Here is a 16,730-nt window from a genome sequence, read left to right as displayed (position 1 = left end):
TATTTCCGTTTCCCCAAAATTTAATTTAGGATACACGACATCATAATCTAGAGAGTAAAATGGCGAGTTACAATAGGTTGTTGGAAAATCGTGCCAGGTTAAATGATGCTTCTGCATACCAACCTGGAGAACAAAAACCGCTTTTTTTATGGTAAATCGAATAGTTCGTTCCAGTTTCAATCTCGTATTTTTCTATAATTCTTTTTGCTTCTTCCAAGGAATCCGCACGAACACACTTGTCTAAAATTAAATAAATTACATATATCACAGGGGCGGATCTAGGATTTCTGATGTACCCCGTCATAAAATGTACTTATATTAGTGACACGCGAAGGCCCACCATGGTTGGGCCTGAGGGCCCAGAAAATTTTTAAACATTGGAGGATCCTAGATTGTCTGCAAACAACATTCCCGCATCTAAATTATTTGGAAAATAAAAAGGCTATTTGTCATTCATACAGCATAAAACGAAAATCGTTACCGTGTCATCTTTTTAACAATGTTGTTTGGTTGCTTGTCTTTCTTGCTGAGTTTCTATTGTTATATATGAAGCCTATGAACTAAAGAAACAAGATTATCTCATATAATTTATAAATGTTAATAGGCCGTTTCGCTCAATATCAGAGCTCATCAGCATGCCTAGGATAACAAAAAATGTCATCCAGACATGGACAGCCAAATAAAAAAGAAGTAAAGAATTAAGATAACAAGATACAATGATGAGGAAAAAATAGAGAAAAATTTAGCTGTCATTGGCATATTTATATTTAAAAAATACAGGATAACTTGACAACTGCAACTATGTTCTACTATTTCTTGACAGTTGCCAATTAAATGATAATGAATATTGGAATGAAATGGTTTGATATGAATAAAAATGAATGCAGGATAAAATGACAACTGAGTAACCCCATAGTCCCTGCAACTATGTTCTACTATTTCTTGACAGTTGCCAATTAAATGATAATGAATATTGGAATGAAATGGTTTGATATGAATAAAAATGAATGCAGGATAAAATGACAACTGAGTAACCCCATAGTCCCTGCAACTATGTTCTACTATTTCTTGACAGTTGTCAATTAAATGAAAATGAACCATGGACTAAAAAAATGGAAATGGAACACGAAATATGTTAACAATCAAAGTGATAAAGTAGTATAAATATAAGTGTTTTAATAATTTTGATAAACATATTTTCTATTAAATTAATTTTTTAAGAATACCAATAGTATAATATAATACCAACCTTTGCAACAAATATACATAACAATTAAAATAATATCATCTATATCAAATAAAACATCAGTTACATCAAAATTTTGTGGAAGGGAATCAACTATTTTTGATGTTATGACTGATTTATTATTGTTTGGAAAAAAATTAGGTTCATGGCTAGTACTATTTTGTAAAAGATTACTAAAAACATTAGATACAGAAGAAGTAGAAGGATCTGAAATGTTGCTTGAAGGTGTATTATTAGTATATACCTTTTATTATTGCTTGGGGATCCTGACTTGATGTAGGCAATTGCTGAGGAAGAGATACCTTTGGTAAAATAAGCTTATTGCTTGGGGATCCTGACTTGATGTAGGCAATTGCTGAGGAAGAGATACCTTTGGTAAAATAAGCTTATTCTTGGTGACAGGTTTAAAATCAATTTTCTTTTGAAAGAATCCAGAAACATTGGTAGACATACATTTCTTCTTAAATAGAGGCTTCTAAATTAATTCCTTAGAAGTAAATAAAAGTGGCACATAGTGATTATGTTTAAAAGTAAGATCTGAAATGAGATAACCTTCATAACAAAACAAAATATGGAAGCAAGTTTCATCAACCTTTGGCACACGTGGAAAAACCTTTTTATTGAATATCTCTTTGTATTTGAGAGGACCACAATCAGGATAATAACACATAATATTTCTGCGAATTATAGAAGACAATGACAAAACAAAGAGAAAACCAGACCACTGGTTCATGTTTTTCAAACAAAAAGTAGCCTCAGCTTTGACAAGTTCAGCAGCCTTAAAATTAGTATCAACAGCAGCAAGAGATACTGACATTGCTAAAATATTTGATGGACTTAAAGATGGATATTTGTCAACAAATAAATTGGGGTGAGAACTATAATACTCAGAATTGACAAAAAGTTCAATGGAAGCAAGTAGCCTTAACTGTTGCGTCAAACTATTATCACCTACCAGACATAAGGATATGGAGCTAAACAAGCAATTTCCAGATGATTTGGACCTAAACAGTGAAAAATAAATAAATATTTCTTAGAGAAATTAAAGAGAATTCACTCCTCAGAGCAAAGACACTAAGTTTTAACATTTTGAGAAGAATCAAAACCATTATTAATTCCACACACACATGCCAGCTAGCTACCATAGATACGGTTGCTAGCTCTCCAAGAGTAATAATCAAAACAAAAACCACGAATACATGTAGCTAGCTAGCTTATTATATGGCGCCGTAGATTAGTGGTTATAGCTCTCGTACTCTGTGCGGGAGACCGGGGTTTCGATTCCTCTTGACGGCGATTCAACATGGGCGAGTGAATGTTACCATAGCCCCCGGTTAACCCAAGCCATGTGAGGAAAATTGGGAAGATGGCACACTGTGTGGGCCGTTGGATGTTGCCGGGAGTTGTCTAGTAGAGCGCGGGCCCTAATTGGGTCTGCGTCGCTCAAAATGAGCATTAAATACTCTAGGACTCTCCATCTAAGCCATGGCCCCTCCTGGAAATAATAGACAGGGTATATCCCTCGATATTTGTGAGGCTAGCCATGTAAAATATGCACATCTATCTATCTATCTAGCCATAAGTAGTTCATGGTGATGACATAGTGATGTACACTTAATTACTATGGTAACAAATGGTCAGCAATAATCAGAAATGGAAATTACAGAAAATAAAATCTTACCTCAATGCAACACAATTCTTGGAAGAAACTGATGCAGGAAGATATTTCAAAGCATCTTCATTCACACCAATTTCTCCACAAAAAAGAACAAAGTCTATATTTTTCTATCCACCATTAAAGATTAGGTCTAGCCATCTTTGCCCTGTCTTCGCAACGAAAATGAAGCTGATGCCATCACGCGCGCCACCGCCACCACCGCGCGACCATACACACGGCAGCAGCAGCGGCGGCAATATTATTAATTTTTATATTGATGAGCGCTCAAATGAATACATTATTACACGCCCCAAATATTACTGGTTAGTACTAAATATTTGAAAATTAGATAATACTTGTTATTTTTAAACCCCGTCCTTTGACTCATTTGACGGGGTTTGGATCCTCGTCATTGCTACCTTTCTCTCTTTTTTTGTCGTCTTGAATGTCGTCCTCGGTGCCATCTCCGACATCGCTCTCTTCGCTGCTTGAGATAAAAGTCCCATCTAGGTTTAAAATAAAAAAATAGTACACCAATAAAACTTACTAAAATAAGTTTAAATTATAATCAGGCATTTCTTAAACTTACTCGCTTTTTCAATATCTTTTCTCTTTCTTTTTTCTCTTTTATTTTCACTGTTTTCAGAGGTTTGTTTAATTTTATCACTATGATGAAATAAAGTTACAACGTAACTAAAAACACTTATTTGTATCTTTTTCCCTTCACCTTACAAAATGTTTTCATTATTTTACAGGTCATCAATATTAAAGCACTCATTTGCCGCACATTTATTACAACCTTACTATTTTTTAGTTACAAGAAGATATTGATATCTTACTTACATAACTGCTCGATTAAAAAGCGGTGAATCTTCGAAGTCCTCTCATCTTCGCTGGATGAAATAATTCCTTTTCTTGAATAAGCTAAATTTAAATATGTTTGTGCACGCCAAAAATGTTTTGAGTTTGCGACAATATTTTCATGTTATAATAATTCTTGCTTCTTTAATATAAAAACAAAATATAAAAGTTTTCTTACCCATGTTAATTGTCATTTTAATTCACAGTACTTTCCTTTTTAAATTAACCACCAATTTCGAGAGAATGTTTTTAAAATCAGCAGAAATTAAAAACGTACGAAATTTTCAAAATAAAACCACGTGTTTTATTTATGTGACTTTTTCCCGGGGCGTTCAAAACATTTTTACTCGCTTATTGGACTATCGAGACCATCAGGTTAACTCGCCAAAATTATTTTGTATAAGACCTCCGACTTGATCCCTGGTTATAGTGCCTACCTCGTGCATCAGTGTGCTAGGATATAACATGTTTGCATCTAGCTAGCCCTAAGATTGTTTTGCACTGTTTTGGTTTCGTGTAGATATGGCATCTGATCCCTGTTCTGATCTTCTTAACATTTCTGCCTGCATAGCTCACCAGGTGCATAGAGCTCGATATTTGCATTCAAATGGAGCGACTTGTTCAGCACATATCTCATCGAGACGCCCAGAATACTAACTGCATCTTTCAAAATGTCGATATCTCCGTAATATTGATTTCTGGTTTTATCAACTGCTTCGATGAATGGTTCAATGTCACCCGTGTTGTATTTACGTAACCAGTCCATCATTGTGATGCAACCTCAATTATAGAATTCTGTGCATAATTCTTCATACTCTTTGCGGGTGATAGCGTATTTTTACTCTTTAAGCGGTTATAGAAGTCCTTGTGTGCGACAGGTCCGACATTATTCAAGTTGTCATAACGAGACAGCCAGTCGTATTGAAACACAATCTTCTCTAGCTTACATTCAAGAGACTTGCACCATCAGTTGTAGCTCATCTCCGGTGCAAGAAAGTTTTTGATGTCCAGAAATTTCAATTTTGATGTTGTCACGAATATATATATATAATTGTTGTCTTTCTTAGCTACTTTTATTTTTTCGCTTTCGTTGTTCGCAATTTGCTCAACAAAGTAGCGCTTGATCATATTTAAATCATATTTTCCACTGTTGAACCCAATCACAGCTACCTGGTTTACCCATTCAGTCCATGCATCCTGAGCGTTTTTGGGAATCATGTCGACATCTGTGGGTTTCGGGTGCATTATTTTCGCTTCGGTCTCCTTTCCATTTCTTTCACAAAAAGTTTCAATAAAATTTTAGGATCTTCATTTTCCAGGAACGTTGGGTTGTCATTCAAGCTGTCGTGAATACCAACACTTACCGGAATATGCCTTAAAAGGTGTGTCGAATCAGATGTTTTATGGTAATTCAGAGGTTTTTTTAATTCTTTTGTGTGATAGACATCACCTTGGAAAGTTTGCATATTAAATGAGAAACAATTCAGGGGGTAAGGGACATTTTTTTTTAGTCTCTGAAGTAAATACAAAAATCGCCGGGACAGCACCAGGAACAAGAAAACTATTTCCAGGACGTGCTTTGCGTGATGTTCGAAATGTTGATGATATCGGTGCACCCATTAGCAGTAATATGTTGTTTACCCCCTGTCAGAAATTAGATTTTTATATGCGCAAAACAAAAACAACAAAACTTTGCTATGAGTTGCGAGAAAAGGTAATCATATAAGTGGCGACCAGGACGAAAATTTAACTTTAAAATATTAAATTTAAAAATGGAAGAAGGTAACAAACGAGTGAAATAATAATAGTAAAATAAAAGTGAACGTATATAATGGCGTGGATTTGATGACCAGTAAATATGTGCTAATACAAAGAAAACTTTATTTTTTGCATTCAAGAAATCCAGATGAACTTTGTCTTACTATCATATCCCTCTGGAAACAACCCTTCTCTTTTAATCGCTTGCAATCATTTTTTAGGAAGTTAGTTGTTCGATTTTTCTGAAGGTATCGTATAAACACTAAGCTCTTTGTTAAACAGCCAGCGACTTGTACAACCGAAGACTGAGCAACTTGGCATATTTAGCATAAAATAAGAAGGAATTGCTAGTAGCTATATAAGATACATTTTACTAAAACTATAAACAATTTAAAAATTTGTTGTTTTAATAAACCAGCCACTGCATGAATTACGCTTTCCGCACTTTGCAACGTCACAGATCACGTTTGTCCCAATCTTTTTTATGGAGTTCGGGGTTCTAGCCATATTTTGGGGTGATATGTTCGTATTGTTGGCACTTAAAAGTCATATGAAACAGTAAAACTAGTTGAATTCGTTTTCTTATGGTAGTAACAAAATATCAAATAATAATTTTTGTGTGTTGTTCCCCTTTAATGTTGAAATGGGCCATTTTTAAGCCCTTTTCATTTCTGATTGCATCAAAATCAAAGTTTTCATCAATAGTAATATGGATGTTCCGGAATTTCGTCACCAAATGACTCTTCTTAAGCAAAGGGCAAAGACAGGTACTGCAAACAAAAAACAGTTTATCTTCAGGAGTCTTCATAAATTGTTGATATTTTTTATCGTGCCCCTAAAAAATCATCCACATGGCCAAGTATGAGGCCAGAAAGTTCATCATCAAAATCAGTTGAAGATCTCTTGCAAATAAGTTTCTCAAGTTCTTCTGATACTGCAAAATACCACATCCTTGCAGCATCATTTAACCCATAGACAAATTTATGTAGTTTCCAAGTTTCTTATCAGTCGTTGCTTTAGTTGGTAGGGTTATGTATATGTCTCGCTTCAGGTGCTTTCCTTGAAAAAAAGCAGACTTTATATTGATAGAATTCATTTTCCATCTTTAGCTTGATGTAATGCTAAAAAGTTCTTTACTTTCTGTTGGAGAAACTGATTGAATTGAAGCTTCTTTTCGAAAACCTCTTATTTACAAATCTTGCTTTTGGGTTAAGTACTCCATCTACCACTTTATGTGTACAAACCCATTGCCCTGAGATTTGATCTTGTCCAGTATCTTGAACTTCTTCATAAACATCAAATTGTTTCCATTTATAAAGTTCAGTTAGCTTAGCAGAGAAAAATTCATCTTTTTTCGCATTGGACTTTGCAAAAGAGATTTCAATTTCATTGGTAGCATCAATCTCCACATCTGACCAATCCATTGACCGCTGTTATTATCATCTTTCACATTTAACAAGTTTTTGTGCATATACCTCTTCTTGAGCCATCCAGGCCAAGAATAATTATTCTTTTCCATACATCCTCTGGATACTTAAAATCAATTATTTTATGTCTTATGATACTGGCAAAATGTCTGACGCTTTTGGTTGATTTTCTGCTTGGATCTCTTCTTGGTTAACTTCTTCTAGTTTGTCACCTTTTAAAGTTGAATTATCTCAGCTTGGTACAGCAGCTGGAGATCCATTTTTCATTTTTCCATTATTTACTTCATTTGCATCACTCACTTCACTTGGATGCCTGCTTTCCTTCACAACTTTGCCTTTCACATCTGAAGAAATTTGTGGACAGACTAATTGAAATCTGCATAAACGGACTCTTTGAAGAACACTCCCATGACAAACAAATAAAACTTAGCCATCAACTGCTAAAACAGTAGCTTCACCTTGCCAAGGTTGCTCGCCTGATAACTGATAGAAAACTTTATCACCAGGTTGGTAGACAACACCAGAGTATTTTCGAATTAAGTGTTTTAATGCCTTTTGTAGCTTGGAACTAACAGTTGCTTGAGCAAAAACTTTTTGTGCATTAGCTATTGCATTTAAATGTTGTGCAATTATGGAGCTGCTTATGGAACCTTCCAGAACAGAAGCTGGTCTGTGAACGTGGAAGGGAAAATTGGGTTTTGTCCAAGGAGAAGCTGTGAAGGTGTGAATCCATGGACGTCTGATGAAGTCTGATGAAGTTTTTCAGAAGGGTGATTTGTTTTATTTCTTAAATCAGATTCCTCGTTGTCATCAACTATCAATATGGCATTATCCAGTCAGTTCATGTGAGTAAAGATTAAAAGATTTGCAAAGTTGAAAAAATCAAAATAAATCAATATTTCATGTGACAATCGTACTGTGCGAGAATTGGTCGTAATACATCGCGGTAATGAGATTGATATTATGGAAGAGTTATTGGAAAAGTCATCATCATCATCATCATCATTCTCGGCTTAACGTCCGTTTTCCATGCGAGCATGGGTTGGACGGGGTATATTAATGACCCTCTTCCAATCTGATCTAGACTGTGTTAGATCTAAACTCAACTTCCTCTCTATCAAGTCTGTCCTTATAACCTCCTGCCAAGTCTTTCTCGGTCTGCCTCTAGGCTTTGCCCCAGGAACTATCAAGTCTCTACACTTTCTTACCCAATTATCCTCCTCCATTCTTTCCAAGTGCCCCAGCCAATTCAATCTTCTTATCTGGATAACATCTTTAATTCTACAGAGACTTAGCCTGCTTCTTAGCTCATCTGAACTCTTTCTGTCTCTCAGACTGGCATTACACATCCACCTAACCATTCTCATATCATTCCTTTCTAAACGGTCAAGATCTTCCTGCTTCACTGCCCATGTCTCACTACCGTACAACATAACACTTCTTACACAGGCCTCATACAACCTACCTTTTACCTCAATTGACAGGACTCTGCTAGTCAATAAAGGAAGTAACTCTCTAAACTTTTTCCAAGCAGAACCTATCCTGCAAGTAACACTTCTTCCAACACCCCCTTCACTGCCCAACATATCACCTAAGTAACAGAAGTTCTTAACTATCTCTAACGAGCCACTGTTGTACATCATTAAAGCTGGAAATACTTCATTCTCTATAATCTCACCTTTGCAACGCTTGCATACAAACTGTATGCCAGCTCTTAACCTTCCATTAATACTACTGCACTTCTTATGTACCCAATACTTGCAAGTCTGACAAAAAATTGAGTTACTACCAACCCCTTTCCTGCAAACTCCACAAGGCCACTTTCCAACTACAAGGTCACACTTGGCTGCAATGCTACTTACCATGACTTTGGACTTTGCTGTGTTTACCTTCAGCCCTTTCTCTTCTAGTCCTTTCTTCCACTTCTCAAACTTTTCAACTAATTCTTCCATCGACTCTGCTATGAGAACCAAATCATCTGCATACAATAACTCCCATGGGCAACCAGTTCTGAACTCCATCGACATCGCTTCTAAGACTAGAATAAACAACAAAGGACTAAGTACAGAACCCTGATGTACACCAACATTTACACTAAATTCATCACTAAGTGAATCGTTAATCCTGACACGACTTCTAGCATTGCTGTACATAGACTGAACCATCGTAACTAGCCACTCATCCACACCTAATTTTCTCATAGCCCACCAAATAACTTTACGTGGCACTCTATCAAAAGCTTTCTCTAAATCTACAAAGGCAAAATAGAGATTCTTTTTCTTTCCTAAATACTTTTCCTGAAGCTGTCTGAGTAAAAATATTGCATCTGTAGTGCCACGCCCTGGAACAAAACCAAATTGCATCTTATCTATATCAATTCTTTCTCTAAGTAACTTATCAATCACTCTTTCAATAACTTTCATTACTTGATCAACCAACTTCAAACCTCTATAGTTACCCCTTTCTAATGCATCACCCTTGCCCTTGAAACAATTCACTATTACACTCGACTGCCACTCACTCGGAATAGCACCATCCTTTATAATCTGGTTAGCAAGACTTGTAATAAGCTCAACTCCAATATATCCAGATGCTTTTACCATCTCTGCAACAATACCTGATACTCCTGCAGCCTTGCCAATCTTCATTTTCCTAATAGCCTCCACTACCCATTCTGTCTTGATCTGCATGGCTGGCCCTTCTACGACATCATCATCAGACAAATTATCCTCGTCCCAATGAAACTCAGTGTTAAGCAACCTCTGATAATGATTCTTCCAAGCTACCCTTTTCTCCTCCTCTGTGCTAGCCAAAACACCTTCATCATTACGTATACACTTCTCACCTACAATATCTTGATTAGTCTTCTTCATTTGCTTTGCTATCTTGAATACCTCATTGCGCTGGTCTTCCCTTCTTAACACATCTGCAAATCTGTTTCTCTCTGCTTCTGATTTTGCCTTATACACTGCTGTACGAGCCCGACGCTTAGCTTCTAAGTAAATATTTTTACTACCACCTGACTTCCACTCTTTCCAAAGTTTCCTCTTTTCCTTTATACACTGGTCAACCTCATTATTCCACCACCAGGTCTGTCTATGTCTAGCTGGTCCTTTCGTCCACCCACAGGTATCATCAGAAGCTTCTAGAAGACAATTCTTCAAAGTAGTCCAAGTACTTTCAACATTGTCACTATCACATTGACTATTGTAGGCTAACTGCTGAACTTTTGCACTAAATTGTCTTGCTACAATCTCTTCCTTCAGCTTCCAGACTTTTCGACGGGGCCTGTACTTTCCCTTGGCTTCTCTGACACTCTTCAAGATAATATCACAAACCAGCAACCTATGCTGGGAAACACACTCTTCCCCCGATATAACTTTCACGTCCTTCACCACTTTCTTGTCTGACTTTCTAACCAAAAAGTAATCTATCTGTGTCTTACAACCACCTGACTCATATGTTATCAGCCTACTCTGTCTCTTACTGAATGATGTGTTGCAAACCACCATGTCCGTTGCCATTCCAAACTCAAGCAATCTCTCCCCTTCCTTATTTCTGCTCCCAAATCCATAGCCTCCATGCACACCTCTATAACCTTCAGATGACTTCCCAATATGACCATTAAAGTCGCCGCCCACCATGACAAGTTCAGTGTCTCCAAACTTTGATGTGACTGCTATTAATTCATCATAAAACTTATCTTTATCTTCCTCACTGAGTCCACACTGTGGAGCATAAACTGACAGAAAAGTGACAATCCTATTACCTATCAAAAACTTTATCACTATAACACGACTATTAACACGCATAACATCTATTACTTTTTCTACCCACTTCTCTGCAACGAATATGCCAACTCCTCCATATCCATCACTATTACCAATCCAAAAAAGCTTATACCTTGCCCTCCTACCTTCCACAAATCTCACTGAAGCTCCTCTCCACCTAACTTCCTGAACACAACACATATCAACAGATCTACGTTCTAACATTTCAACTACTTCACCTGCTCTACCTCTCAGAATAAATGAAACTTTGTGTACTGTCCATGAATTTTACAACTCTGTTTGGGCATTGTTGTGTTTTCTTTATATCACTGATAATTCATGTTCAAATTTGCAGTTGGTTTCCATGTTCATGTTTGTTCTTGTTGTTCCATGTTTGTATCTTGTTGTCCCATGTTACTTTTTTATTGTCCCATATTTGTTTCATGTTGGCCATATTTGTTTCATGCTGTCTCATCTTGTCTCATGTTTGCTTATGTACAGTTTTCGTGTTAATTATCAGTTTTATTTATGTATTTATTAGTCAATGTCTTTTATAATTTAGTCTTTATATAACGTATTCATTAGGGATTTACAATAAAATGCACCATGTGTTAATTACCATATATAAGCTTTGACAAGTTCGCAAACAAATCACTTGCATGTAGACTTTGGTAGAGGTCAGTTGTTGTCAAAATCAGTTACTTTCTCACATATTTGTCAGGTTTATGTTCAATTATAATTTTTGTTTAGTTTTAACTTTCCCTTGTTACAAATACATCTGAATCTGGTTAAAAAGTGTTGGTGATATTATAGCGGACCATATTTTCTGTACGCTGAGACTATAAGTCATGGGCAATTATACATTTGATGTATAAGATATTGTATTTTCTGGCCTTATATTTTCGTTAGATAATAAAAATACCAAGATTGGTAAGGGCTTATATGGGGTTATTATGACTCTAAATGTAATTAAAAATGATTGCATGATGGAATATGTCAGCATTGGTTGCAACAGAACAACTCAAGTATTAGCATGGGGTAAAAATGATCTCATAGCATATGGAGCATGTAGATCAGTTGTACTTTATCAACCAGAGAATGTAAGTTTTAATTTCATTCCACTTATTTCTTTAGTATTATATAAATAATGATCAATTATCCATTTGCTCTTTTAATTATACGCTCAAGAAAATTCAAAAATCTTCACTTATAAAACTAAGTCTGCATTCATGAATATACACCTTCATAGACCTTTAACTGCGTCATAAGCACAGCTAAAAATTTGTTAGCTAAAAGTGTTGCTAGGTTAAAGGGAACCTGAGGTATAAAATGTTGTTGGACTTCAGGAGCTAGTTAAAGTTAGTTAACAAGTCTTTTTAAATTTTTTTTTAAATGTTTTTAAATGTTAAATGTTTTTTTTTTAAAAAAAACTTTTCATTTTCAAGATATTCCAATTTGAAGAATTTCAGATTTAATTATGGTGCATAAATGATGTCATATTTAAGTAATAGCAAATTTTGGCATTTTCTATTTTAAACCTGTTAATGGATGTGCATTCAAACTTTACCAATAAATAGATATTATTAAGGTGAATTGATTAACATAAATATTTTTGCCAAAATTAAATTTGATTGCTCATCCCAGGCCCCTTAAATTTTTTCAAATGACCAAATACATTATATTCTTACTATTAATTTTTTTACTTGCATTTATTAATACTTGCACTATCAAAAATGTGTAGCTTTACTCTTGATTTGCACTGTAAGCAAGTATAATGAAAAAGTATAATCAGTATCTAAGGCAATTGAAGGATTCTCTAAATTTTGGAAAAATGTCATAATGTAAAGAAAAAATTTGCCGCAGCTAAATTATGCTGATGTGAACTTGGTTGTTGGCATTTGCTGTGAGCTGTCGTGTATTTGAAATTAATACTAGTCGATAAAGCCCATGGAAAAAAATCCACTGAGGCAGGATAAAAATGAAAAAGAAGCGTCATTTGAATTTTGATGACATCAGCAATGTCCTGTTAAAACCCGAAAAAAAAAAATTTAAAAAATTTGTAAACCTGTTGTTTTTATCGTATAGATCTTGAAACGGTGATCAAGAAAATGTATAGGATCATGTACTTTTGACAAACGGTTGCAGAGATATTTAAGTTTAAAGGTTTTTTGATGACGTCATTAACCCGTCCATTCCGAAACGGATTTGGGGACCCAGGTTTGGGAAAATTACCCAAATTTGTTCTAGGTGGTCCCTAGTTACCTACGCGGTGAAAAAACATTGATGTCACACCTCGTTTCTGTAGTGTCGGAGACTGCATATATACAGACTGTTCTATATTTGTATATATAAGGCACAGAGTGAAGTGTATATAGCCTCTTTGTATTTAACTATATTACGAGACACACATGTTATTTCTTGTCCTGCTGGTATCTCTCATTTGGCGACGAGGATTGGATTTTATAAAAAGAAAATTTACCACAACATTTCAGAAACATTGTCAGATAAGTACAAATACTTTTTCCACTTTGTACTTGAATTCTTGTACCGTTTGTAAGAAAACTGCTACGCTCAAGCTGCGTCGCTCGCCAGGAGCCGACTCCGCCATTTTTTATTTAATTTGTGTTACGGCAACGACTTTACGTAGGACATCAGCACGCTCAACCAAATCAGGCTTCAAGTGTTGTGTGCGCAAAACATAAACAAATATGGCGCTTGCCTTAGCGAATTTTTGTTCGTGTGTGCAAGAATTTCAACTACAAGATCACGAAGAAACTACTTCAAACATACACAAGCGTTGGTGTATGTGGGTAGAAAATTTGGAATATTGTTTTACTTTTGAAGGACTAGATACAGTACGGACAGAAGATGGGGCTGTCTCACCAGAAGTTAAGAAAAAAGCAGCGCTTCTAGCCTTAGGCGGCCAGTTGCAGGAGCTCTACAACACCCTCGAAGATACAGGGACGACATACACTGAGGCAAAAAGGAAGATCGAAGAGCATTTCAAAGGTTCAAAGAACCTCACTGCAGAAAGATACAAATTTTTCTGTACGAGACCGCTATCAACTCAAGAAACTCATGATCAATGGGTTACTCGTTTAAAAACTAAAGCTAGAGACTGTGAGTTTGATCAAATGAACATGAAGGAAGCAATTAAGTTGGCGGTTACTCTACACACACCGATTCCTAAATTGCAAACAGCTGTCATACGAGATGATATGACTTTCGACCAAATGATGAAACTGGCACAATCTATGGAGCTGGCTCACCGAGAAGTCAGCTACATGAAGGCAAACACAATGGAACCCCATAACACTCAATCGGCGGAGAATATTGACCTTAACAAATTGGCACATTATGCTGATCAGCAAGGTATGCGGCTGGCACCAAAGAAGCCAGCCAACAAATCAACAAAAATGGTTGAGTTATGTCGTTATTGTGGAGAAACGACACCACACAAAGGAAGTTGCAAAGCAAAAGGTGCCACATGTAATAACTGTGGCAAGAAAAATCATTTTTTAAGAGTTTGTGAAAGCAAGAAAGTCAACTTGCTTATTGCACAGCCAGGACGACAAGGAGGGTCATTTTACGAATATGGACCAACAGAAATTAAACTTGATGCAGTGAAGGAGAAGCTACGAACCACCAGTGAAAACTATCCATCCACTGTAATCGAGGTAAACATCAAAAACACCAGGATCACTATGCAAATAGATTCGGGGGCAGATGCAAATGTAATTCCATGGAATGTTTATGAAGAACACTTAAAACACATTCCTCTTCGATCAACCAAGGCGAAACTGCAACCATACAACTCAGGTACATTACCAATCAAGGGGGCATTTGAGGCACAAATCACTGCCAACAACATCAATGTCCAGGCTACCTTTTATGTAACAGAGGGAGCTGCTGCACAAAGTTTAATGGGCAAATACACCACTTTTGATTTAGATGTATTGGCTATTAATGTAAATCATCTTGACAACCAACAAACTGTAAAACAGGTACAAGTACAACATCTAGATTATAGAGAAATGGCCAAACATCTAACTCCCATAGAGACATCGGTTGAACTTGAAAAGCAGCTTGAAGTTACAACACACAATCAAGAACAGAAGGTTGATGCAATCATGCACCACTTTGATGTAGTATTCAATAGCATTGGGAAGCATAAATATCGTCAGGTTCACCTTCATATTGATGAAACAGTGTGCCCAGTTGTGCAAGTGCAACGTCGTATTCCGTTTGCACACCGTGAAAAGTTGGAGACTCTGCTACAGGAGCTTGAAAAGGAAGATGTCATTGAACGGGTAGAGGGACCAACTGACTTGGTCTCCAACATTGTCATAACACCAAAAACCGATCCATCACAAATTAGAATGAGTATTGACATGACTACCGCCAATAAAGCAATTCAACGCACGCGTCATATCATACCAACGATTGAGGAACTTAGATACAGAATGAATGGGGCATGCCATTTTTCTAAGCTGGACATGAACCATGGTTATAATCAATTTGAACTTGATGACTCATCTCGATACGTCACAGTGTTTTACACTCATAAAGGCCTACGCCAATTCAAGCGACTCAACTTTGGCACCAATTCAGCTGCAGAAGTATTCCATGATGAAATGACTAACACTTTAGCTGACATCCAACAGGCTGCTAACATCTATGATGACATCATTGTATTTGGTCGTACTCAACGAGAACATGATTTAACATTATTCCAGGTTCTACAACGACTAGCAGACTGTGGATTAACATTAGGACGATCCAAATGTAAACTTAATGTGACATCTGTTAAATTTTTTGGTTTAATATTCTCGGCTAGTGGTATATCACCGGATCCTGCCAAGGTAGCTGCGCTTGATGCCATGACAGCACCCTCAAATGCAACGGAAGTGAGATCTTTTCTAGGCATGACTAATTTCAGCTGTACCTTTATTCCTGGTTATGCCAACATTACTGCACCTTTACGACAACTAACATGTAAAGGCCAAGTTTTTGAGTGAACATAGGAGTGCAACACTGCATACAACAAGCTAAAGGAAGTTTTGAAGCAACACACAACGATGGCTTATTTTGATCCCTGTAAGGACACCAAGCTTATTGTAGACGGATCGAAGAAGGATGGTCTTGCTTCTATCCTTGCCCAGAGAGATCCTCAAGACAACATCTTCAAGCCTATTCGTTATGACAGTAGAGCTAATACACCTACCGAAAGGAATTACTCACAATTACAGATTGAAAGTCTTGCTCTCGTTTTTGGAACAATGAAGAACCACATATATCTGTATGGGCTTCCCCAATATACTGCCAGTACAGATCATCAACCTGTACTAGCCTTGTATAAGCAAACGAAGCAGGACATGCCAGCACATATTCTGAGGCATAAACTAAAACTACAAGGCTACAATTTCCAGTTAATACACGAACCTGGTTCAGTTAACCCATCTGATGAAAAGCAGGCTCTTCATCAGAAATCCCAACAAGAAAGTGAATTTCCTTTATACTTAGTCACCAATGCTGTCATGAGAAGTGATTCAGCTATTACCACTGATATGATTGTGCAGACAACGTTGGAAGATCCAAGGCTTCAATCTCTTGCCATTGCTGTACAACAAGGATACATTGACAAGAGGCAGAAAGAGCTACAACCCTACAAAGCCATCTTCAAAGAAATCAGTGTGGACGATTCAGGTATTATATTGCGAGGAGACAGGATCATTATACCGTCACAGCTACAACAGAAAACTGTACAACTAGCGCATGAAGGCCATCAAGGCATAGTGAAATGCAAACAACTCATCAGAAGCACTATGTGGTTTCCAGGAATAGATGCTATGGTGGAGGCATCTGTAGCATTTTGCAACCTGTGTCAAGCTGCAACGGATACGAAGCAACAAGAACCAATGAAAGCTTCTTCACTACCAGAACAACCCTGGATTAAACTTAACACTGACCTATTTGGGCCAATCGAGGGTGGTAATAAGTACCTACTAGTT

The 16,730-nt window shown here is 36.6% G+C and overlaps 2 protein-coding genes across 3 annotated transcripts in view; one reads left to right on the top strand and one right to left on the bottom strand.

Moving 5' to 3' along the window:
• Positions 1 to 2,480: 2,480 nt before the first annotated feature.
• On the bottom strand, positions 2,481 to 3,990 carry LOC130622136 (uncharacterized). The gene is made up of 4 exons (XM_057437550.1): positions 3,943 to 3,990; positions 3,747 to 3,827; positions 3,493 to 3,569; positions 2,481 to 3,409 (listed from the first exon to the last, which is right to left on the bottom strand). Exons 1-4 carry the CDS (start codon positions 3,956 to 3,958, stop codon positions 3,269 to 3,271), a joined length of 315 nt encoding a protein of 104 aa, XP_057293533.1. The 5' UTR covers positions 3,959 to 3,990; the 3' UTR covers positions 2,481 to 3,268.
• Positions 3,991 to 11,604: 7,614 nt separating this feature from the next.
• The window catches only part of LOC130622135 (elongator complex protein 2-like), an 81,138-nt gene continuing 76,012 nt past the window's right edge, over positions 11,605 to 16,730 (top strand). Inside the window, exon 1 of one of the 2 annotated variants that reach the window (XM_057437548.1) lies at positions 11,605 to 11,819. In XM_057437548.1, the coding sequence (XP_057293531.1) occupies positions 11,673 to 11,819 (147 nt within the window). In that variant the 5' untranslated portion in view covers positions 11,605 to 11,672. The remainder of the gene's footprint in view (positions 11,820 to 16,730) is intronic. The other variant, XM_057437547.1, reaches the window with a different exon arrangement.

Source organism: Hydractinia symbiolongicarpus, chromosome 12, assembly GCF_029227915.1.
Source record: "Hydractinia symbiolongicarpus strain clone_291-10 chromosome 12, HSymV2.1, whole genome shotgun sequence".
NCBI classification, from domain to species: Eukaryota; Metazoa; Cnidaria; class Hydrozoa; order Anthoathecata; family Hydractiniidae; genus Hydractinia; species Hydractinia symbiolongicarpus.
This window is presented reverse-complemented; position numbering and strand designations above follow the sequence as displayed.